General features: G+C 54.5%; 1 protein-coding gene across 1 annotated transcript; it reads right to left on the reverse strand.

Annotated features, from left to right (window-relative positions):
• Positions 1–9,181: 9,181 nt before the first annotated feature.
• On the reverse strand, positions 9,182–12,034 carry SPR (sepiapterin reductase). The gene is made up of 3 exons (XM_065665330.1): positions 11,657–12,034; positions 10,769–11,059; positions 9,182–10,631 (listed from the first exon to the last, which is right to left on the reverse strand). The coding sequence occupies exons 1-3, from the start codon at positions 12,021–12,023 to the stop codon at positions 10,441–10,443; spliced, it is 849 nt and encodes a 282-aa protein (XP_065521402.1). The 5' UTR covers positions 12,024–12,034; the 3' UTR covers positions 9,182–10,440.
• Between the last annotated feature and the right edge of the window lie 12,475 nt (positions 12,035–24,509).

Here is a 24,509-nt window from a genome sequence, read left to right on the forward strand (position 1 = left end):
CCCTATTGCTGGGGATAAGGAGAGGGGATAGGGAAAAGGGACAGCGAGGAAGGAGCAGAGCCGCTGCCAAATGCAGCCCCGGCTGTCGGTAGAGGAGGTGCCAATGTCTCCACGGTTCCCCCTTCCCCAACGAGGGGAGAAAAGCCCAGAAAACAAGGGGGAAAAAAAAGAATTCCATCTAAAATCCGCGAGTTTCTCCCTCTTGCAAGTAATTTTCAGTTAATTTATGTTGAATCAATGGTTCCTTGCAGTCATATGGATGGCACGCTCCCAGCCATTATTAGTGTAAACAGATTTGTGAGCAGTATATTTAGCTGTTCCATATTGCTTTTAGGAAATGTGCACATTTCAATGGCGTATACTTAGAGAGGGCCATACCCTGCCACCACTCTGCAGGTGGGGATGTGCTGTACGGAGGCTCCCGGCCTCCTCTTCCTCACCCGAGAGGAAGCTTTGAGCTGGCACAAGGACCTTCCGCTGCCCTTTGAGGCAGTGGGGGCTGTTGGCTCCTGCATGCATTTCATCTGCTAAAAAAGCCCTGGATAAATGGGGGCTGCTGGTGGGGATGGGTGGCTGAGGCTATGCTCATCCCTGCAGGTCACAGAGGCCATATCCAGCTCATGAGGATGGGGATGGAGGTGTTCGCAGCAGGGCAGGTCCCTTGGCATGGGTGCCCAGCATCATTTTGATGCTTCAAGGCACCCACCTATTCCCTGGAGCTCTGTGCAGCCTCATCAGCCTACAAGTGGGATGAGCTGAGCCAGGGCTCAAGCATTATTGGGGTGAATCCCCATGGGATTTGCCTCCTGTGCTGTTTGGGATGGGCACCATCCAGGGACCCCACTGGGATGCATGTGGCACAGCCACCCATGGTCCATGCTGGGATGCAGGTGGCACATCTATTTATGGTCCATGCTGGGATGCAGGTGGCACATCCACCCAGGGACCATGCAGAGATGCAGATGGCACATCCACCCATGGACCATCCTGGGATACAGGTGTCATATCCACCCATGGACCATGCTGGGATGCAGGTGGCACATCCACCCAGGGACCACGCAGGGATGCAGATGTCCCATCCACCCATGGACCACGCTGGGATGCAGGTGGCACATCCACCCAGGGACCACGCAGGGATGCAGATGTCCCATCCACCCAGGGACCACGCAGGGATGCAGGTGTCACATCCACCCATGGACCACACTGGGATGCAGGTGTCACATCCACCCCTGGACCACACTGGGATGCAGGTGTCACACCCAACAGCAATGCCATGGTTACATGACACATCTCTGCCATGCCGGGATGGATCTGGACTGTTCCACCCCCAGCCTGAGCAGTTGATTTAAGGGAAGTTGTGCTTCAGGGAAGTGCCAATCCCAAGAGTTCTGGGGCCAGGATGTAAAACAGGCTAAAAAAGAACTCCCCACATTTCAACAGAAGGGGTGCAAAAGCCCAGCCCAACCATGAAGGAGCCCTCCAAATCCTGCGGGATGGATTCTGCCGCTCAGCATCCTTCTGCTCATCCTACTCTCTATGCCATTGAGGAGGCTGCCCAGCAGTGAGCAGAATGAGTCCCTTCCCCATCTCCCCCCCAGCTTCACACCACGCACACACCTCACCCAGCCCCAAAATAACCCTGAAGCACCAGATCCACAACCCGCTGATGGTTCACACGTGCCGGGATGGCACGAAACATGGGTGCAGCCCCTCTGCCAAAGGAACTGGGGCAGGAACGAGCCCTGGGGGGCTTTTGCTATTTTGATTTCCCTGCCGTATTGCCTGCGTGCCTGAAATAGCTGCCGCGAGCGGGCTGGCACGGGCGGCGCGGAGCATCGCCAGCATCCAGCGGGAAGGGATTTGGGCAACGTCTCACCATGGCTACCCGGGATAGGGAGAAGTATGTGGGCTCCAAGGGGGAGGGTGCCGGCCCCTTTCATGCAGGAGAAAGCCACGACATCAGGGCTCTGCTGTTGGATGTCACCGTCTCCCTCCCGCCAGCGTGAAAAATCAATTAGGAAGAATTAGCGACGTGTCAAGGGGGGAGAAGGACGGGCCCCATCCTGCACGGTGCGACGCGGGTTCACCCAGGGCGGGTGGCGGTGTCACCGCTCCCTTGGCCATCCCCACGATGCCTCAGCACCCAAATCCAATCCCAGGGGGCCGATTTCCACACCAGGGGCTCGTCTGTGCTTCGTTCCACCCCAGTGCTTCCTGCCTCAGTTTCCCCACCCCTGTGATGCGGCTTGGCTGGAGTGCAGCCCCCAAGCTCTGCAGCATCGCTGGATGGAGACCCCATGGGAGCCCATCCCTGTGGCTCCAAGGCTGGAAGCAGTTCATTGAGAGCATAACTTGCCCCGTGCTGCTGCTTTTCCCACCTCTTTCTGTGTGTGTGTGTATATATATAAATAAGAAGGGGAGGGGGGGGGGGAATCCCAAACTCTGATTAAAATCCCCTTTTTTTATTCACCTGCCCATCTTTCCTGTCTCCGTCTCCCATTCTATCCAAACTCATAATTAATCGCTCAAGGCAAAAGTAATGAATGTTAATTGGCCATCTGTACAAAGACTAATTAAAATCTACCATGCTGGGGATTAAAACATACCTATAGCAACTGCCTGAATTGAGAATGAGACAGAGGAGAGATTGAGAAAACAGCTGAAAGGCTTGTGCAAAACGCACTCGCGCTTAGGTGTGAGATGAGCTGCAGCGCCGAGATCTGAGATGCTTTATTATTAAATTAAGGAAGAAAAAGGGGGAAAAAAAAGAGAAGAAGAAGGGGGGAGGAGGGGAAAAACTTGTGATGGGAGATGGTTTAATGGGAAGAAAGGCTGCCGGAGATTTCAAAGCGGAGTGACCCCCAACATTTGGGGTTTGGTTTAGATGAGGATAATGCCGCCCGCTCCCCTCCCCACTGCAGGAGATAGTTTGTGGCCTCTTCAGCTTTTTAGGGGGTTTGGATGTGAAGAAAACACGCTAGGAAGTGGGAAACGGCTGGTTGGAAAAGGGGAAAGAAGCATTGAACCTGGATGGAGCGAGCTGCTCCAGTGGAAGGTGTCCCTGCCCGTGGCAGTGGGGTGGAATTGGATGAGCTTTAAGGTCCCTTCCAGCCCAAACCATTCCGTGATGATCACCTGAATATGAAGAGCTGGGGATGGAGCTCTTGGCACTGGGCAATGGGCATCACTGCCTGGCCGGGTATCCAGTGGGATCTGAATCCCGCTCTGCCCCGGAGCTGCAGCGCGCCCTCGGCTGCCCTGCTCCCTTCTTTGTCCTAAATCCAAGGCTTTTCAGGCCGGCCGCCTCTTTGTTGTGGGGAGGGTTTAGGAATAGCACAACATGAATAAGCCAGTGCTAATTATTCCCGGGGCTGCTCCTCCTCCTCCTCCTCACTGCGTCCCCCAGTGAGTCCCCAGCCCTCATCAAACACCTCCTGACCCTCCCTGTGCTGCACATGAGGAGCCAGTGTGGATCCTGGATCCATCCCATCCGGCTGACGTGGCCCCTTCAGCACGGGAGGTGGCAGGAGGTGCCTGGGGATGGAGGGCACCCTGAGGGATGCTGGCTGGAGGGTGAGGAGGAGGCTGGACCCTGTCTCCAAACAGGCTCCCCAGGCTCAGGGCAGCTCTGGCACATGTGGAAGTGTAAAATTACACCTAGTTTTACTTAAAAATCAAAGGAAAAAGGGGTTTTTCCCCCAGCCCAAGATTGTTTGTGTGTGTGTTCAATCAGGCATCATCAACATGCAGCTCCCAAGAACCAACCTGTGACCCCAAGAAGCTCCAGACCAGGATTGTCCCAGACTATAGAATCACAGAATGGTTTGGGTTGGAATGGACCTTAATGCTCACCCAGTTCCAACCCTTTGCCATGGGCAGGGACACCTCACACTAGACCCTGTCTCCCAAGGCTCTGTCCAACTTGCCCTTGAGCACTGCCAAGGATAAACTATCCCATACCCCAGCTCTGACACCCCCAACCAACCTATTTTATCACCGCAGATCCCCTGTGCTCCATTCCAGGAGCAGCCGACTGCATCCCTGTATCCTTGGGATGCCGGGGAGCACCACAGCCTCCGAGCATCCTTCCCAGGGCCGGGGGGGGGGGGGGTAGTGGGGGGGTGGTTGGGGTTCAAGGCAGGGATGCAGAGAGGAGGATGAGCATCCCCCCTCCCGTGAGCGTGCTGATGCTTTGCAGCCTTGCTGGGAGCCCCCGGCTCTGCTCTTGTTTTCCCAGATTCCGCTGTGTTTACTCCCAACACGGGTGACCGCTGTGGCCCTATTACGGGAGCGGCTGACAGCTCGGCTGACAAGTGTGCTCGCAGCAGGAATGTGAATGCGGATCCCGGCCTCGCCGCGGTGCCTCGGCGGCAGCTTCGCCCGCACTGTGACATCCCTACGGAAGGAGATGCTCTGGGTTTCCTAGGGGATGCGGTGCGGCGAGTGATGGGCACCGCGTGGCTTGATCCTGGTCTAAATCAGCAAGAGCCTCCCAGCATCGTAATGGGAAGGACAGGGATCCACCGGGATTATTCAGTGCTTGGGAAGGGCTGAGCACTCAGTACAGGAGGGTTTCAAGGCTGGATGGAGGACGATGGGCTGCATCCATGGCACAGGATGGGCTGTGGAAGAGGGAGATGGATGCGGTGAGCTGAACCGCATGAAGGAAAGGGGACAGGGAACACCAGTGTTGGGACCCAAATCCCAAGGGAGACATGGCAGCAGCTCAGGCACAGCCTGCCTCCAGCTCAGCACACGATACGTGGGGAAGGTGGTTTGAGATGCACCCGGCTGCATCCCACATAGGCCAGCAGCAAATGTGACAAAGCCTGGCTTTGGGCTGGTGCATAGAAAAACAGGGAAAACCTCCTCTTTCTGGGTGCTCTTTTCCGTTGGAGTGGAGGTGGCTGCTGCTCTGCAGGGTCCAGTGCAATCACTGGTGAATTCGGTGGGTACAGAGCAGCATTGAAAGCAATGGTGAAGCTGGGGATCCAGCCCATCCCAGTGATTCCAGCTCTGTCCTTGCTGGATAAAGACGGTTTAATTAATCCCAGATCATTTCTGCAATGTCCCCCCCATTAACCTCCATAGCAGCCTAAATAATAACTCATTAAAGGCATTTGAAGCTCGCAGGAACAGGACAGTTTACCAGCAAACCCTCTGCTCTTTGGCTCTAAACTGGGTTAATCTGTCATCTCTCCTTGCAGGGTCCCTCATTACTCATTAAATGACTGTTCCAGGCCAGCCTGGAGCTGTTCCTTCTCCTTTCATAGTCCCAAAGCCACCAAACCAAGGGACGATGTAGAGAGGAGTTGAATGAGAGCAGGTCAGTGGGCTAAGAGCGAGGGATGCAGAGTTACGGGCAGGAGGATGCGTGAGCAAGGGCTCAGTGATGGGGAGAACAACCGTGCCAGCTCAGCAGAAAGATGTCTGCTGCTCTACCCCAGTCAGGCGCCGTGGACATCCACCAAATCCCAGCCATGGCCCTGAGAAGCCGCTGCAAAGCTCCTGATTTGTCACATAGAGAAGCAGGAGGCTCCGAGGTGCCTGATTGTGTGTCTAGGAGAGATGCACCAGGGTCAGGCTCATCTGCAGTCCCAGGCACAGCGACAGGCGGGGCAAAGAAGTGATTGAGAGCAGCCTGAGGACAAGGACTTGGGGGTGCTGGGTGAGGAGAAGCTCCCCATGACCCAGCTTCAGTGAGCGCTTGAGCCCAGAGCCCCCCCGTGTGCTGGGTGCACCCCCAGAGCGTGAGCAGCAGCTCAGGGAGGGGATCCTGCCCCTCTGCTGTGTGATGGGGAGACCCCCCCTGCAGCAGCCCTGATCCAGCTCTGGGGCAGCAGCACAAGAGGGACGTGGAGCTGCTGGAGAGAGGGCAGAGGAGGCCATGGAGATGCTGCGAGGGCTGGAGCAGCTCTGCTCTGGAGCCAGGCTGAGAGAGCTGGGCTGGGGCAGCCTGGACAAGAGAAGGCTCCTGAAGGGGAGACCTGAGAGCAGCTCCAGTGCCTAAAGGGGCTGCAGGAAACCTGGAGAGGGGCTTGGGACAAGGGCCTGTAGGGCCAGGCCAAGGGGAATGGCTTGAACCTGCCCGAGGGGAGGCTGAGCTGAGCTCTTAGGCAGAAGCTCTTCCCTGGGAGGGTGCTGAGGCGCTGGCACAGGGTGCCCAGAGAAGCTGTGGCTGCCCCATCCCTGGCAGTGCTCAAGGCCAGGTTGGACACAGGGGCTTGGAGCAAGCTGCTCCAGTGGAAGGGGTCCCTGCCCGTGGCAGGGGTTGGGGCTGGAGGAGCTTTAAGGCCCCTTCCAGCACAAACCAGGCTGTGACTCTAGGATTCTATGTGCATGTCTCTGGGTGCCTCCATGGGCACCTCAAGGCGCTCTGCACACAGGATGGGAGCAGCTCCGTCACCTTTGTCCTCATGGCCGGAGGTTGTTTGCGAGCAAGGAGCTCACTGGGCACTCGATGTCCTGGCCAAAAGGGCCGTGCTCAGCATTTCTGGCCACTGGATGGGAAAATAAAGGTCATCATCTCCCCTCTGCTGAGAAACCTTTCATAAGGGGCAGAGGAACCTGGCTGCAGGCGCTCGCTGAGCCGGGGGCAGCGCAGGGCAGAGGCTGAGGTTTGGGAGGTCGTGGGGTGCACGATGGTTTTAATTTGGGAGGCTTTGGGGAGGATTTAGCAGGCTCCTTCTCACCGCGGTGACAAGGACCTGGTCACACACATGGAAACAAAACCCCAGCGCTGACTTTGGCTCCTTTCATAACTCCTTTCCCCATGGCACAAAGGGCACAGTGTTTCCCCAGGAGTGAGGAACGGGTTACAGGGGGTTCCATGGGGATGCGGTGCTGGCGCTTGGGCCGTGCCACCCCTGAGCATCGCATTGGCACTTCCATTCCTGCCCCAAACTGCTACTGAGGCCATCACAGGGATTTTTTGTAGTGTTTTATAGGGATATCAAGCAGGGAGATGGTGCTCCAGCTTTGTCTCCCTGTTTTCCAGGTGATCTGACTCTCCAGCACCCATCCACTACCGAAAACGGCAAGTAAATAAATTTGCCTGTAAATATATGAGCTCGGAGCAAAAAGGGGGGCATAGAGGGATGGGATGTCCCATGGAGACCTTGCAGCCCCACAATGGGAGAGTGGGGCTGAAGAGCCCTTCCTGGGGCTGCCACAAGCCCCAGGGCTTTGCTCCAGGGATGGGATGGGAAGGAAAAAGGAAATAGGGAGGAAAAGGGATAAAATGTCCCATGCAGCACCTTGCTGCGGGAGGCAGGGTGGGGAGCAGGTGAGCGGCAGCCCCACTTGGAGGGACACCCCATGGTAGGCAGGATTTTGGGCTTCAGAAGCCCAACTTCACCCCCATCAGGGATAACGTGGGTCCTATTTGGGATGGAGGAGGTGAGCGATCCTTTCGGGGTGATCCCTTTCTGCCACAGAGCTCCTCCTTAGCCCATGGGACAGCAGTGCCCAAATCCTGGGGCTCCCCATAGGGCCGGGTGCGTTATTCCCGTCGGATCCACTTTGCTGGGTGAGCTGGGAGCTCCTGACTCTGTAATTAGGAGAGCTCAAACCTTGGGTTTTAGATACACCCATTTCCCCTTGCTGAGCGGCTCCAGGACGTGGAGATTCAACTAAAACCAAGCGAGTGGCCGCAGGGACCTGTGATGAGACGGTGCAGAGGTAGGAGGGGAGCCCCAGCTTGTGCCCCACTCCATCCCCACCGAGCGGTTCCAGAAGCACGGATGCCCCCATCCGCAGGGCCCCGAGCACGGCTTGTGTCCGTTACCCGGTCTCGGTACGCCCTCAGCTGGTCACAGAAAGTACTAGGAAAGGGAAGGCAAAGATTTCGGCTCGTGTTCCCCATTGCATCTCACAGCACCCACGGGTGCACAGCTGATGGCTGGACCCACGGGGCATGGGAACTGGGCCAGCAACCTGGGTAGGGGGTGCTGGTACCTAGGGGATGCTGGTTGCCAGGGATACCAGCATCCCCTGGGTACCAGGGCAGAGAGAAAAGGGAGCAAAAAGTGACCCAGTTCCAAACATGAGACAGACGTGGAGCTGCTAAGTCAGGTTCAGAGGAGGCCCAGGAGATGCTGCGAGGGCTGGAGCAGCTCTGCTCTGGAGCCAGGCTGAGAGAGCTGGGCTGGGGCAGCCTGGACAAGAGAAGGCTCCTGAAGGGGAGACCTGAGAGCAGCTCCAGTGCCTGAAGGGGCTGCAGGAAACCTGGAGAGGGGCTTGGGACAAGGGCCTGTAGGGCCAGGCCAAGGTCCCTTCCAACACAAACCATTCTATTAATGAATCCAGTGTTTCACTAATGGTTTTATTTCATTAGCATTGTATGCAGCTTGACCTAAATGCCTTGCTATTGAAAGTCAGCATTCCCTGCCTTCTATCCTGTCTTGGGGGAGAGGTTTTGGTTGGAGAAGTACCTGCTTTCAAGTGGTAACTGTAATACTACAACCCCTCATGCAGATGCTCCAAGGACACATGTGGTTGCTGATACATCACCCCAAGCCACTGGAAGGTGATCAGACCTCAAGCAAATCCAAACATACTCCTTGTACCCTGGCTTTCCATGTGTCTTACCCTGAAGAATCCACTTGCATCTCCCACCCAGCTGGCACCAAATGGTCCCCATGCCCTGTACCCCCCACCTCTCCCTGCAATACAGGGCTCCTTGAGCCTTTCAGAGCGTGTTACCTACCTCCAGCCCAACCTCATTGCCCAAGCTCGTATAAGGGCAGGGACCCCAGCTCTGAGCCCTGAGGTTATGCTTTTATCGAAAGCCAGATTCCCAAGATGGGATGGGACAAGCCCATAGGGATTCAGGGTGAGGAGAAGGGGGATTTTAGGTCCACTCAGCTTACGCATACCACAAGAAACACCAGCAAGCATTAGACTGCAGAAGAACAACCCCATTGTCAGTGTAGGGAGCAGCAGAGGGGGCTTTGCTAATAATGAGTTTCAGAAGCATCGAGGGAAGATGATACCAAGCAGACGAGCTGGGGAGCAGTGTTTGTTGAGCTTGACAGGATTAAGTTAACACAGAATTAATGAAAGAGCTCAGAGATGGAGGAACAGGACCCCGCGAGGGCACGCTGGGGCCTTGTCGGTGCTTAACCCAGGATCTCTCCTCCCATCCTCCCAAACCCCACTTTTAATGATACACAAGACCCAAAACAGACACGAAACTTTTAATGACTGCAGATGCAGATGGATGAAATGAGAGACACAGGGATGAGGCACTGCGCTGGGGAAGGTTGCTGCCACTAAGTACAGAGGGATGCAGGGGATGCCACTGGGCTTCAGTGCAGCTCCCCTGCATCAACACACACTGCAGATCAGCTGCTTTCAATGGGCAAACCTCCAAATGCCTCCTGGAACCCCAAAGGAAATGATGGTAAAACCCCACAGATAATAAAAAGAACAAGGCAGGAGGGGCTGAAGGCCCAGATGCAGGCTTGGACCCACAACCTGCAAACAGGAGCATGGGATGAACTCAGGGCTGTGCCTCAGGTGTACTCTGCGCTGGGCTTGGGCACAGGTCTAGGGAAGCTGGTGACCCCACCAGGCCCCCCAGATTCACATCGCATCCACAGGCAGCTCCGTCTCCTGGTCATCAATTGCCTTTGTGCACAACAACCCGCAGGGACAGGCTTTGCTCCATGTCTTAATGCACAGAACTCACATAGAGACCACCCCAGAACTGCAGGAGGGTCTGGACAAGGCACTGGTGAGATGGGGAATGGAGAGTCAGGGCTTTGGGAATGGCTTTTTTGCCCTTTGGTGACTTACTCAGGTGCTGAGCACACAGCTCCTGAGGGGCAACGGGGACAGACGTGGGGACACTCAGCTCTAACCCTACTGTTGGCTTCTTGGAGACCTTCTTGTTGGCTTTCTGACCTGGCCTCATGTGCCTTGGTACCTCCTTGGCTCGCACACGCTCCTGTGCAGAAGAGCTTTAACGCTTGGAAAAGGCACCTCGGGTCTCCCCTACCCAGCAGCTGAGAACCCCCTCCTTCTGCTGGTGGGTACCCAGGAGGGCTCCACAGCTACAGCAAAGCAGCGACTGCTCCTCAATCCCGCTGGGGTACTCAGGGTATTTTAAGGTACCAAGAGGTCTCCTCTTGCAAGCTGCAGAGCACCCAGGACTCAAACAAGGTCACCAAGGTGATCGTGGCCATGGGGATGCTGCGAGGGCTGGAGCAGCTCTGCTCTGGAGCCAGGCTGAGAGAGCTGGGCTGGGGCAGCCTGGACAAGAGAAGGCTCCTGAAGGGGAGACCTGAGAGCAGCTCCAGTGCCTGAAGGGGCTGCAGGAAAGCTGGAGAGGGGCTTGGGCCAAGGGCCTGTAGGGACAAACTGCTCTGTGATTCTATGACCAAACACAAGGCTCAGCAGAGAGCAAAGCAGGAAGGCAAAGGCAGAGGTGAGAGGAACTCAGATGTCATAGAAATCCACATGGGCACCAGAGGGGAAGGTGTCTTCCTCCAGGAGAGTCACCAGCTTCTGGGCTGACACGGTGCAGTCTATCAGCTTCCTGCTCTCCTGCAGGCTTTGGAAACGCTGCCGCATCTCAGGGTCTCCAGTCTTAGTCCGGGCCAAGAGCTGCATGTCCGTGTCCAGGGGACCTGGGGAAAGAGCAACCAAACCAAATCCCATGAGAAAGCAAAACCCGGGGCTCATTTTTTCCTCTGTACCTGGCTTGGCTGCAGGAATCTTATCTACAAAGCCAGGAGAAAATTAATGACCGAGCACCCCTCCTCACCTGGGGCATAGTTGAGCACACGGATATCCGGCTCCTCCAGTGCCAGCACTTGGAACATCATGTCCCGGGAAGCCTTCCCACTGCAGTACAGGGTCCAGCTCTTGAAGGGCTTCAGGGCACAGAGTGAGGAGATGTTCACCACGGTCCTGCTGGAGCCAGGTCTCTTCCCAAAGGCTTGCAGGGCATGGGAGGTGAGGCAAAGCGGCGAGGTGACATTGAAGGCAAAGTAGCTGTTAATCTCATCCTGGTCAGTGAGATCCAGGAAGGATTTGGAGATGTCTCCTAGGGAGCCTAGGAAAGAAGGACACAGGAGTTAAGAGAAGCTGAAGGGGGCCTACAAGGATGCTGGAGAGGGACTCTTCATCAGGGACTAGAGCAATAGGACGAGGGGTGATGGGTTTAAACTTAAACAGGGGAAGTTCAGGTTAGATATAAGGCAGAAGGTCTTTACTGTGCGGGTGGTGAGGCCCTGGCACAGGCTGCCCATAGAAGCTTTGGCTGCCCCACAGAAGCTGTGTTCAAGACCAGGCTGGACAGAGCCTTGGGCGCCATAGTGTAGAGTGAAGTGTCACTGCCCATGGCAGGGGGTTGGAACTGGACGATCTTAAGGTCCTTTCCAACCCAAGCCATTCTATGATTCTATAAGCAGCAAAACACTGTGGTCCTGGCAACAAACCATCCCTGCTCTGCTCCTCTAGCTCATTAATTTAATACAGTAACAGGATTCAGGCAGGATGAAATCCCTCCTGCTCCTTTCCCTTTTTTGCCTGTTGACTGGCACCCAAAGCACGGATCAAGCCTGGCTGTAGGCCCAAGGGGCTGAGCCCCGTTGCGCCGGGGGTCTGCCAGCCCGGAAGGGAGGAAAGGGACGAGGGTTCCCGTTGTTACCGGCGTTGTTGATGAGGAGCAGGCGGCCGGGCGGCCCTGAGGGCAGCACCTCCCGCAGCGCAGCCGTCGCCTGCCGCAGCCCCTGCTCGCAGCCCAGGTCGGCGGCCACGCACTGCACCCGCAGCCCGGCGGCGCTGCCCCGCAGCTCGGCCGCCAGCTCGGCCAGCGGCGCCGCCGAGCGCGCCAGCAGCAGCAGCACCGAGCCCTCGCCCAAGCGCGGAGCCAGCAGCCGCGCCAGGCTGCGGCCGAAGCCCCGGGAAGCGCCGGTCAGAACGCAGGAGACCGGGCCCCAGCGCCCGGGACCGGGACCCGGACCCGATCCCGATCCCGATCCCGATCCCGATCCCGATCCCGACCCCGGCTCCATCCCCGTCCTGAGCGGAGAGGCGCGGCTAAACACCCCACCACGTGACCCGCCCCATTCATGCCCTCTGTTCACCCGCAGCTTTGTGATTGGTCTCTCCGACAGCGGCGGCACCGCCGCCGGCTCCGATTGGTCAGCGCTGACGCCTCGGTCAGATGACGACCATACGAAGGGTGGGTGTGGCCAGAGTGGCGCGCCGGTCAGCGGGTACTCCGAGGGGCAGCAGCGGGCCGGGATCGGGATCGGGATCGGGATCGGGATCGGGATAGGGATAGGGATCGGGATAGGGATCGGGATCGGGATCGGGATCGGGATAGGAATAGGGATAGGGATCGGGATCGGGATAGGGATCGGGATAGGGATAGGGATCGGGATAGGGATCGGGATAGGGATAGGGATAGGGATCGGAATCGGGATAGGGATCGGGATCGGGATTGGGATCGGGACCGGGATCGGGATAGGGATAGGGATCGGGATCGGGATTGGGATCGGGACCGGGATCGGGATAGGGATAGGGATAGGGATCGGGATCGGGATCGGGACCGGGACAGCAGGGAGCGCCGGGCCCTCCCTGGCCAATGCGCGGCTGCACTTGGATTTTTTTCCAATGTTCATTTTTTAATGCATTCTTTTCACTAAAACTGTGGCTGCCCCATCCCTGGCAGTGCTCAAGGCCGGGTTGGACACAGGGGCTTGGAGCAAGCTGCTCCAGTGGAAGGTGTTGGGGTTAGTGGATGGCATGGGGTTGGGACTGGATGAGCTTTAAGGTCATTTCCAACACAAAAAATACTGTGATTATACAATAGATGTAGAATTCCTACATGTTTTCCCCTTCCACTCACAAGTGTCAGGTTTTGCCCCTGGTTAAGCACAATCCTGGAGTGCAGCACAGGCTGGGATCTGCCTGGCTAGGAGCAGCTCTGTGGAACCTGTGGGTCCTAGGGGACACAAGCTGCGTAGGAGTGACCAGCGTGTAGCTGCAGGAAAGAAAGCCAACAGGATGCTGGGGAACATCAACAAGGGCATCACCAGCAGAGAGAAGGATGCCATTGCCCCACTCTCCAGCACTGGTCAGGCCACACCTGCAATACTGGGTTCAGTCTGGTCCTGCTGTACAAAAAGATGCGGATGGGCTGGAGAGGGTCCAGAGAAGGGCCACAAAGATGATCCAAGGAATGGGAAGCATGTGAGGAAAGGCTGAGAGAGCTGGGACTGTTCAGCCTGGAGAAGGCTCCTGGAGACCTTGTTACCATGGTCCAGTATTTAAAGGGTGGCTACAAAGAACACGGAGACTCCCTTTTGACAAGGAATCCCATGGGAAAGACAATGGGTGATGGGCACAAGTTACTGCTGGGGAGATTCCAACTGGGCACAAGAGGGAAATGTTTCCCAATGAGAACAAGCAACCATTGGAATAATCTCCCTGGGGAAGTGGTGACTCCCCAGCATTGGACACTGTTAAGACTGGGCTGCACAGGGTGCTGGGCCATCCAGTCTAGGTCACGCTGTGCCTGGGAAGGTTGGACCAGATGATCTTAAGGTTCCTTCCAAGCTAGCATGCCATGATTCTACAACCCTATGGAATCCCCATGTTTGCACCTCCCCAGCCCTGGCACTGCGCTGTCTGATACGACTCCATCTTTCCTCTTGGAGAAAGCCTTTATGCAGCTTTTCCCTCTTCTATCAGTAGTTCTGACACTGGGCACTGGGTGTTTATCAGGTGGCGAATACTCCGTCTGATCCCAAAGGCTCCTAAAAGCCTTTTTAAGTTACGAATATCTTTGTGCATCAAGACACAGACAGCTTACAAAGAGGGTTTTTCCAAGGGATACCTGGTTTGTGTGGAATTAGCTTCCAGCTGGGCTTGGTTTCCCAGCTGTTAAATCCCCAGGACAGATGGTCCCTGTGGTGCGTAAGAGGTAACAAAGTGGAGTCTCACTCCATTAAGCAGCTGTAGGCTGGGCTGAAACCCTTCAGCGCTCTAATAAAGCATTAAAAATTCATGGTATGGCAGCAACCCAAGAGTGATATTTGTTTTGCTAAAGCAAATCTTACACGTTCAGTAAAATTAAGATCATCAGCAAAAAAATAAGGCAGCAAATGCGTATTTTCTTCACAAGTAGCTTCTCGATGGCAGAACTTGCTTTAGTGACTGCCAGTTCCCTCTTTCCCATTTTGGCAGCTCCGGTTTCCTGCATCCATCACGGTTTTGCCCCAGTTCCCAGCCTGGCACCGCATCCTGTCCCATGTAGCTGTGCTCAACACAGAGCTGGGCTGGGGAAAAGACCAATGTTTTGCAGGCCATAAACCATTTATTCCACCTGACCTGCTACCCGGCTTCACCAAAGGGTGCAGAAAATCATTATAGGATCCCAGACTGGTTTGTGTTGAAGGGAGCTCAGATCCCATCCAGCTCCAACCCCTGCCCCGGGCAGGGCCCCCTTCCACTGGAGCAGCTTGCTCCAAGCCCCTGTGTCCAACCTGGCCTTGAGCACTGCCAGGGATGGGGCAGCCACAGCTTCTCTGGGCACCCTGTGCCAGCGCCTCAGCTCCCTCACAGTAAAGAAGTTCTTCCATATATCTAATCTAAATCTACCCTATCACTACAGGCCCTTGTCCCAAGCCCCTCTCCAGGTTTCCTGCAGCCCCTTCAGGCACTGGAGCTGCTCTCAGGTCTCCCCTTCAGGAGCCTTCTCTTGTCCAGGCTGCCCCAGCCCAGCTCTCTCAGCCTGGCTCCAGAGCAGAGCTGCTCCAGCCCCATCCCTGGCAGTGCTCAAGGCCAGGTTGGACACAGGGGCTTGGAGCAAGCTGCTCCAGTGGAAGGGGTCCCTGCCTGTGGCAGGGGTTGGAACTGGAGGAGCTTTAAGCTCTTTTCCAACCCAAACCAGTCTGGGATTCTATGATTGGGATTCATTACTTCTCTCACCACCTGTTCCTTGGGGATGTGATGCTGCTGTAGTTGCTGTTCTGGCTCAGCCACATCATTTACGAATGCCAGACACTGTGTTCTTTTGGTGTGGGTGGCTACCTCAATGCTGGGACTGAAGACTTGTTATCTGTGACTTCTTCCTCTGCTTCATCAGCACCGGTAGCATCAATTCTTTCATCGCTGCACCCACGTATTTTCTTTGCTTTGCAGCAAAATCCCATCCCTGTCACTGATGAGGAACTTGCATCTTGGTGTAAATCTACTCAGTTATGTAAAGCCAGGTCGAGCTGCTGCAGGGGCAGATGCGGAGGGGGGCAAAGGGAGCATAAGGACATCAGCATCCCCCATCCTGCCAGGGCAAATCCCACCCAATGGGTGCTGTAAAACTCCACAACCACCCCCAACTGACCAAGAAGTGAGGCTGGGACACAAGCTACAAGAGTAAGTATTCATAGGGGAACATGAGGTGTCCCAGCAAATTGGAGCACCCTGGTGGGGTTTTACGTGGTGTTCTTGCACCCTCCAAGCATTCGGGTTCAATGTGATTTGACTAACCACTAATACACATGCACACCTTGGTTATTAAGCATAATAAATACAAAGCCACTCCAGTTTTGCAGCGTTTTTCCTGCCTTTCTAGTGATCCAGACGTCCTTGGAGCCAGCCATGCTGCAGTTACTCATCTACGACACCAGATGATGCTGGGAGGGTTTCAGAGCCGGGTCAGAGGGGCTGGGATGCTGCATTATCTCATTGTCCTGGGTATCCTTTAGCCCTCATGGTCAGCTCTAAGCTTCCAAGAAGCAAAGTCCTTATTTCCAGGGCCAAGCTGTCCTTTAGTTTGTTTTACGTAAGCATGAACAATGCCAAAGCCTCCAGTAGAATTCCACTACCACACCAGGGTGTATAATGTGAGCTAATACATATAGATAAAGCAAGCTAATACACTTTCATACTATAAAGATTGGTTGATGCAACGGGGAAAGACGTTTGCATAACCCAGGAGAGCTGTGGAATACCCCCCTTAGATCAGCTCCTTTCATCCCCTGGGTTGCTTTTTAAGCCAGTTATTGTGAGGATGTGTTGAATGTCACTGTCTGCCACAAAGGGCATTATAGAATCACAGAATAGTTAGGGTTGGAAAGGACCTCAAGATCATCCAGTTCCAACCCCCCTGCCATGGGCAGGGACACCTCACACTAAACCATCCCACACAAGGCTTCATCCAACCTGGCCTTGAACACTGCCAGGGATGAAGCACTCACAACCTCCCTGGGCAACCCATTCCAGAGCCTCACCACCCTAACAGGAAAGAATTTCCTCCTTAGATCCAATCTAAACTTCCCCTGTTTCAGTTTGAACCCGTTACCCCTTGTCCTGTCACTGCAGTCCCTGATGAAGAGTCCCTCCCCAGCATCCCTATAGGCCCCCTTCAGGTACTGGAAGCTGCTTTGAGGTCTCCACGCAGCCTTCTCTTCTCCAGGCTGAACAGCCCCAACTTCCTCAGCCTGTCTTCATACAGGAGGTGCTCCAGCCCCTGATCATCCTCGTGGCCTTCTCTGGACTTGTTCCAGCAGTTCCATGTCCTTTTTATGTTGAGGACACCAGAACTGCACACAATGCTCCAGGTGAGGTCTCACAAGAGCAGAGCAGAGGGGCAGGATCACCTCCTTCGACCTGTATTATCTGTATTGTTTGGGATTGTTATTAACATTATTGCTAAGACTGTATTATCCAAGATGAATTCCTGTTGCCTGATGGACACAGTGCGTGGTGGAGACCCTCTAAGCAGCTTGGTGATGCTCAGGGTGATATTCAGAGCTCTTCCTATGTAGTTATGGAGGTTAAACTGTGTTCTTTCAGCACATGCTCTCCATCTCCCATGACAGCCCCTTGCTTTCTTCCACTGGATTTCAACCCTATACAATCATGCTTGAGAGTGGCTATTTCACTTCTCTTGGAGAACACTCAATCCTAAGCATCACTCAGCAACTCCAAGGCTTGCTGCAGTCCCCTTCAGGGACAAGAAGGTACCTTCCTCCAAGCATCTTGGAAGTGTTGCTGCCAGAGCACCTGAGGGAGAAAAGGAGATGTTTTCCATAAGGATAGGGAACTTAGCATCAGGAATAATGGCCAAATCCGTAGGACTGCATGGGTAGCTCACATAGAGAAATTCTCCCTATGGAAGAAAGACTCGAGACGTGGCAACTGCTATCTGAGTGGAGGAGGCTCTATTGGAACAGGGCATGGAGCAGAATACAATTTAATGTAATCACTAGGAGCCAGTGCATTTTGGCTGGACTGCCCTGGAGCTCTCTCAAGAGGATACGTTTTAAAGCACAAACGGTTGCTGTTGGCTGGGGATTTGAATAGTACATCAAGAGATACAATATGAAAGCATCTAATGCATGGGAGAAGGAAGGGGAAGGGCTGTACATTGCAGAAAGGGCATCACTGAGTTTTCAGAAGTGATGTAATGTGGGCTGGGAAGGTGACAGAGCTGGGAAAGGCCTGGAAGGCGATCTGTTGTACAGATGTGATTGTGCTGCAGAGACACCTTCCCCAGCTCATAGGATCCCAACGTGGTTTGGGTTGGAAGGGAGCTTAAAGCTTCTCCAGCTCCAACCCCTGCCACAGGCAGGGACCCCTTCCACTGGAGCAGCTTGCTCCAAGCCCCTGTGTCCAACCTGGCCTTGAGCACTGCCAGGGATGGGGCAGCCACAGCTTCTCTGGGCACCCTGTGCCAGCGCCTCAGCACCCTCCCAGGGAACAGCTTCTGCCTAAGAGCTCAGCTCAGTCTCCCCTCGGGCAGGTTCAAGCCATTCCCCTTGGCCTGGCCCTACAGGCCCTTGTCCCAAGCCCCTCTCCAGGTTCCCTGCAGCCCCTTTAGGCACTGGAGCTGCTCTCAGGTCTCCCCTTCAGGAGCCTTCTCTTGTCCAGGCTGCCCCAGCCCAGCTCTCTCAGCCTGGCTCCAGAGCAGAGCTGCTCCAGCCCTCGCAGCAGCTCCATGGCCTCCTCTGGCCTCGCTCCAGCAGCTCCACATCCCTCTTGTGCTGCTGTCCCAGAGCTGGACCAAGACTGCAGGGGGGCTGTCCTCAGAGTTAATAAAGGGTTTTGCCTGAGTGGCATTGGGTGCATGCCGGGGGAAGCCACGTGTGGCTGCTGGGGCTGGTCCAGGGAGGATTTTTCCCTGAGGAATATGTTCATCACCTCACCCCTGGGTGAGCACGCAGGGGAGGGAGGATGAGAAGGCTGGCACAGACCCTCCTGGGGCAGTAGGAGCTGCTCAGCCAGGGTCTCAGCATGGACAACGAGGTGCAAGCACTTCTTCCATTCTGCAGGCAGCTCTTCACCTTCACCATCGGACTGGGGCTTCCCTTGCAGCTCAGGCTGTAGTTGAGAGAACCAGCATTAGGTGTCAGAGGCATTTAAACGCTGGAGGGAGCTGAGGTCAGACCCTGAGCCCAGGGACCCAAGAGGACAGCGTGGGGTCTGGGGGCTTGGCTCCAGGAGCAATCACTGCTGCAAGCCAGCAAAGAAGTGCCAGGGCAGGAACATGTCTCTTGGTGGTGCTGATGTTAAACATCAACTGGTGCCTTCCCTCAAATTATCCATCATTTGAGATGGCACTTACTGGGTTCATCAGGAGAAGTCACCCAAGCCATGCCGTTGTTCCGGCATGGATGCTGGTGGCACTGTTTTATGGTGTTTTATGTGCTTGCAATGCCCTCAGCAGCTTCTGATGGGTGTAACAGGACTCCCACAAATCCAGAAGAAAGCAGGAGGGCTTCCAGAGGGGAAAACCCACCCCGCACACTGCAGGGATGGTGGGAATGCCGTGGAGCTGGTACTTCGGAGCAGCAGCTGCCCTAATGCTGCCAGGGCTCACACGTGTTGGAGAGGAAGTGCTAAATTCCCTCTGCATGGACTGTTAACAATAGCTTTCAGGAAGAGCCCTGGGTATTTCTGCTTGCTGTTACCACCCAAGAAGGGCAGGGCTCGAAGTCACACAAGGTGGCCTTGGCTGGAGCTGTCATTGCTGTGAGTACCCACAGGCTGCTGGAAGGGATGGCTGTGGTTTCGCTCCTGAGCTCTACTTGTTGTTTCGGCAGCCCCAAGGCCACCCCAACTGTGGGATCCATCGTGTTCAGCAGCTCACTGTGCGACCTCCTGAGGACAAGATGCCTCGGGTGCCTGCAGATGTCTTGCTCCATACAGTGGGGTTGCTATCCGGCCAGGGTTCATAGCAGCAAGGATAATGAGGATGGGTCGAGTGGCACAGTGGGGACCTCACTCCTGCTGCTATCTGCGATGAGAAGGGGAGCACACAGAGAGGAAATTGCCCTTGTTAGGGGTTAGAGGGAGGGTCTCCTTCCTGTTCGTAAATGATGATCCCTTCTGCTCGCTGTCACCATGAGCCAGGCAGCACCGAGCTGTGGCAGAGAGAACTTTGCGCTTGCAATGGTGCTAACCACTTCCTGATGTACATGGTGTAGAAATATAGCATGCACCCTCCAGCTTAAGGGTGAATGTGTTTGCCCTTCTGCCCCTAAACAAAGAGAGGGAAACCAGCCCTTTCCTTCTCTGCCAGCATGAGCTTCCCAGGTTCAGCTGAACAGTCCAGAGCTAAGGAGCAGATGGGGATCCATCGCTTTGGTCTTCACATCCTGTCTAGGTGAAGCTACCCTGTGCCACGTGTGTTTTGGCATGACTTTAGATATCCCACAGAGCTTGCCTAAAGAGCTTCGCACCAGAAATACCACCAGAGATCCCCATCCTTGTATTTGGATAAACCAGAAACTCGGCTTTGAAAATCCTCCACAAAGGTTGAGAGACGGATGAAATCCACCTGGTTCACTCTGTCCAAGCTACTGATTTCCTGTATTTAAACAAAAAAGGTATAACAAAATGCATGAGAAAACAAAGAGTCGTGAGTAGAAGCATCAAGGTCTATCACGAGCAGGGATTTGGGGAACAGCGTGATAACGTCAGATTTTAAGCACAGTTTAGGGCTGGAAGACATGGATTTTTCCATGTATCTATGTTGGGGAAGACGGGATTACTTTGTGGTTGTTGATATGTGCAGATGAGTGCACCCAGGGGCAATAAGCCACACAGAGCCAGGTCTAGGAGAAGGAACTTCCATGAGAGCAGCATGACCACGGTGGAGTTGCTGTATGGGGTCTCTGGCAAGCCAGGCTGGCTGTTGGGGCTGCTGTGGGTGGCATCAGAGTGTGTGGGATAGCAGCAATCAGTGCAGAGCGAGCTGTGGCCCTCCTCAGAAGCAGCAACTGCTGACAGCACTTCTTCCACCCTCCATACAGCCAGGAGCAGCCAGCCCGGCCCCCTGCAGCTCCTCACTTCCTCTGCGTCTCCATCCCAGCTCCAATCCTGCCCTTTATCCTGCAAAAAGGGCAGCGCATTCCTGAGCTTTGCCCCCTGGAACGGGCAAGCTTGCGTTTCATAGGCTTACAGGGGGTGCTTTGAGTTGGCACCACATGGAAAAATGTGGAAAGTGGCTGAGGGAGCATCAAGGAGGAGGGATAACTGAAATGTAGGCACCTCTCTGGGCGATGGAGGTTTATTTATTCCCTTAGGGTTGAAGTGGAGGGTGCTAAAGGTCAGCCTTTAAGACGGAAACCAGGCTGCTGCACACCCAGAGCAAACAGAAGCGAGTGATTTGTGTGCTTAGTCAGCACCCGGGGCGTTCTTGTCGCTTTAGAAATACCATGTTCCTTTCCTTGTCCAGCTTTAAGCTGTTGGGCAGCAGAAAGTAAATGCTGAGGCTGAGAGCGGGGTTATGGCTTAAGGAGTTTGATGAAGGCAGAAGGGAGAAGTGAGGAGCACTTGGAGGCTGGAGATGAAGGAGGAGAGTGTGGAAGCAACTACAGAGGCTCCAGTCCATACCCCAAAAGGGACCTGCTCAGAGAGGTTGCTTGAGATTCCCCCATGTCCCTGCAGGAGGCTGGTCTTCCAGGTCAACAGCATCTGGCCTCGCTTGTTCCTTTCTTTCCACGTTTAATCCCTGGAGCTGTTTGACAACCCCCTTGTTTCACTGTGAAATGTTTTCTGAATGACACTGCAGAGCCCAAATGTAAGAGCAACGTTGGCATCGCGCCTGCCTGGTGTTACGTGAGCGTAGGTGCGGTCAGAGGAGCGTGGAGGCGACTGGAAGGGAAGAAGCAGCAGAGAGAAAAGAGTTCAGCAAAGTAAGAACACAACATGAGGAAGCACGATAAGCACAATCAGAAAGAGCTTTTTAAGGAGAAAAGAAACTCTCTTCTCCAGGCTTGTTCAGAAGAGGAGAGAAGGCTCCTGAAGGGGAGACCTGAGAGCAGCTCCAGTGCCTAAAGGGGCTGCAGGAAAGCTGGAGAGGGGCTTGGGACAAGGGCCTGTAGGGCCAGGCCAAGGGGAATGGCTTGAACATGCCCAAGGGGAGACTGAGCTGAGCTCTTAGGCAGAAGCTCTTCCCTGTGAGGGTGCTGAGGCGCTGGCACAGGGTGCCCAGAGAAGCTGTGGCTGCCCCATCCCTGGCAGTGCTCAAGGCCAGGTTGGACACAGGGGCTTGGAGCAAGCTGCTCCAGTGGAAGGGGTCCCTGCCCATGGCAGGGGTTGGAGCTGGATGGGATTTGAGCTCCCTTCAACACAAACCAGGCTGGGATTCCATGATCCTATGAAATTCTGATGGTATCGCTCCAGTGAAACAGCAGAATTACAGCCGGACTTCAATTTGGGAAGATCCTGGGTGCCACAGTGATTTGTAGACAGTGATGACACCTTTTGGACCAGCAGCCCCAGGTAACCTGTAAAAGGCTGTGTAAAGGCTGCTCAAGGTTTCTGACCTGTCACATTGATCTCTTTAGGAAGTTTTGGAACTCAAGGGAAGTTCTGGAGGACTGGAAAACACCAACGAGAGGTCAGTTATGAAAAGGGAGAGTGTTCAAAGCTCCATCAGGCTGTTATCAGTCCCAGAAGAGTAATTATATAGAACTTCATTAGTAGGACATTAAGGGAACATCAGAGTTAATGTCGCCAGCATGGTTTTCAGGGAAATAGACTCTGTCAGGCAAACTCAGTATGATTTTTCAATGAGATTATGAGCTGGTAACAGACGTGTTTGACACATTTGTGTTGGCTCTGCATGATGATCTGATTAATAAATGACAACAATAGAAATCCAGCCTGTTTATGTCGGTGACTGGTAAGAATAAATAAACTCCTTGAGGACAGGCTTGCGAATGGGACAAAGTTTGTGTGGCAGCAAATAATAAGGGCATGTCCCAGGCTGCTCTGTAAGCCAGACGCAAGCCATGAATATTCATGTGATGGCGAGCAAATGCCATGTGTCCAGGGACAAAGAATGTGCCTTTTCTTGCAGAATGGAAAGTTTTATCCCAGGTGGCAGTGACCTGAAAGGAACTGAAGGTGATGGTGAGTAATTGGCTGAACATCAGCCTCAGCATGACCCTGTGGCCGACAGATAATGGTACCCGCGATGGCACCGACACAACGTTGAGGAGGAGCAGAGGGATCATGTTCTCTTTGTGTTTGTTACAAGAGCCACTGCTCCATCCACTTCTGGCACCCACAGATTAAGGAAAATCTTGAAATATGGTGATTTTTACCCCCCCCAAAGCATAAATGAGGAAATGACTGGAAAATGTGCCTTCGAGTGAAAGGCTGCAAGAGCTCAATGTGTTCATCTGGTCAAAGAAGAGGTTGGGTGATCCCAAGCCTCAGGACCAGATGTGAACACCAAAGACTTGATAACAGACTTTTAACCCTACCACGCAAGGGTAAAAGGAGATCCATGGTTGGAACTGGGTGATCTTTAACGTCCTTTCCAACCCAAACCATTCTATGATCTATGCTTCATTCTGTCATTAAAACCATTATGGATTGGTACCAGCCACTCACTCTTTGAACACTGTTGTTTAACCCTGTTTTTAAAGCTCAGTGAGAACCACATGGTAGTTACTACCTGCTTCAGGAATATTGGCTCAGTCCCCAACAGCACAAACTCTAACCTGAACAAAACCATAATCTTCTTAGCTTCTAACAGCGGTAGACGGTGGTACCTATAGATTTTACACCGGAGCTGGGTATGTAACACACACCAACCAGTACATTCTTTATTCCCCATAGCCACAGGCGGCTCATCCCCATGCTCTTAGGTACAAAACATGTTTAAATCACCCCTTGCAGCAGCTGGCAAAGGCAGGCACAAAATGCACAGTGCTTCCTCCCAGTACAGCTCCGGCCCCATCCGAGGAAAGGCAGCATCAGGCTGCGGGGCTCAGAAACCACCCAGCTGTTTTACCCCCTTTCCTTCCACCACTGATGTGTCTCTTTGCTTCTCGGTCCTCCGAAAGCTTCTACCACATCTCCATGGTGACTGCAGTGTCAACACATCCGAAGTGACATCCATCTGGTCTCGCACGGCACCGTGCTTGGCAACCGTAGGCTGATGTGCAAGAGCTGCTGCACTACACGTGAACTGATGAAGCGCCCGCCAGGCTCCCCTTGCCCCTCCTGGGTTGTTCCAGTCATGGTGCATTTGGGAAGTTCTTTTATCCCCTTCCCATTTCATGTAGTGATGATACAGGGGTATTCAGACCAGCAGCGTTCACCCTTAGCGAGCAGCGGCGAGAGAAGCCAGAGGCGCTCATACAATAAGCGCAGTTTATTTATACCTCGGAAGATAAAACGACAAAGGCAAATGCAGGAGCCCTCAGTGGCCTGCATAGCCTGCCCTTGGTCCTGCTTGTCATCCCCACTGTGCCCCTGGCAGAGCACGGAATTCCTGTGCAAGGACGGCTCCGCTGCACCTGATAACGTGTGCCTGGGAATGGGATGCTTGCAGCGTCCTTCTCGCAACACAAAGTCATCACAATAACAAACAGCTGCTCCCCAAGGAGGGAGCTGCAGCGTTAAACCCCGAGGAGACCTTGACATCCAAGGAGGTTTCTGGGGGCTCCTGGTGTTTTCCGGAGGAAGCTCTGCTGTGTCCTTGGGTGGAGATGCCTCTTGGGTGGGATGGGATGCTGCAGCTCAGGAGCTGGTGGGACATTTTAGGATCAAGCTGGGAGGGGTTTGGTGTCGGTGCAGAGCTTTCTTTGGGACCACAGCCAATGGCAGCTTTTCAGGATGGGGGTGACATCCCTTATGGAGCTGGGACACAGGATGGGGCAGGGGGAGCTGAGCTTCATCCCTCACAAGATAAGGGAACGCCTCTGCTCGGGGCTGTGATCCGTCAAGGGGGGTGTTGCTGCCATGGGGCTGTGTCCCTTCATGGGGGCACATGAGGTCCTTGCCCTGGGGCTGCATCTCCTCAAAGGGGACACAGGGATCCTGCCATAGGGCTGTGCCCCAGAGGGAGGTGTCACGGACAAGGGGCTATCCCCCTTCCTGGTGGGTGTCACTGCCTTGGAGGCTGTGTCTCCCTATGGTCGGTTTCATGGCCATGGGGCTGTGCACCTTCATAGGGGAGGACGCAGGATCCAGCCATGGGGCTGTGCCCGTTCATAGGGGAGGACGCAGGACTCGGCCATGGGGCTGTG

The sequence above is a fragment of the Lathamus discolor genome, chromosome 1 (genome assembly GCF_037157495.1).
Source record: "Lathamus discolor isolate bLatDis1 chromosome 1, bLatDis1.hap1, whole genome shotgun sequence".
Taxonomy (NCBI): Eukaryota; Metazoa; Chordata; class Aves; order Psittaciformes; family Psittacidae; genus Lathamus; species Lathamus discolor.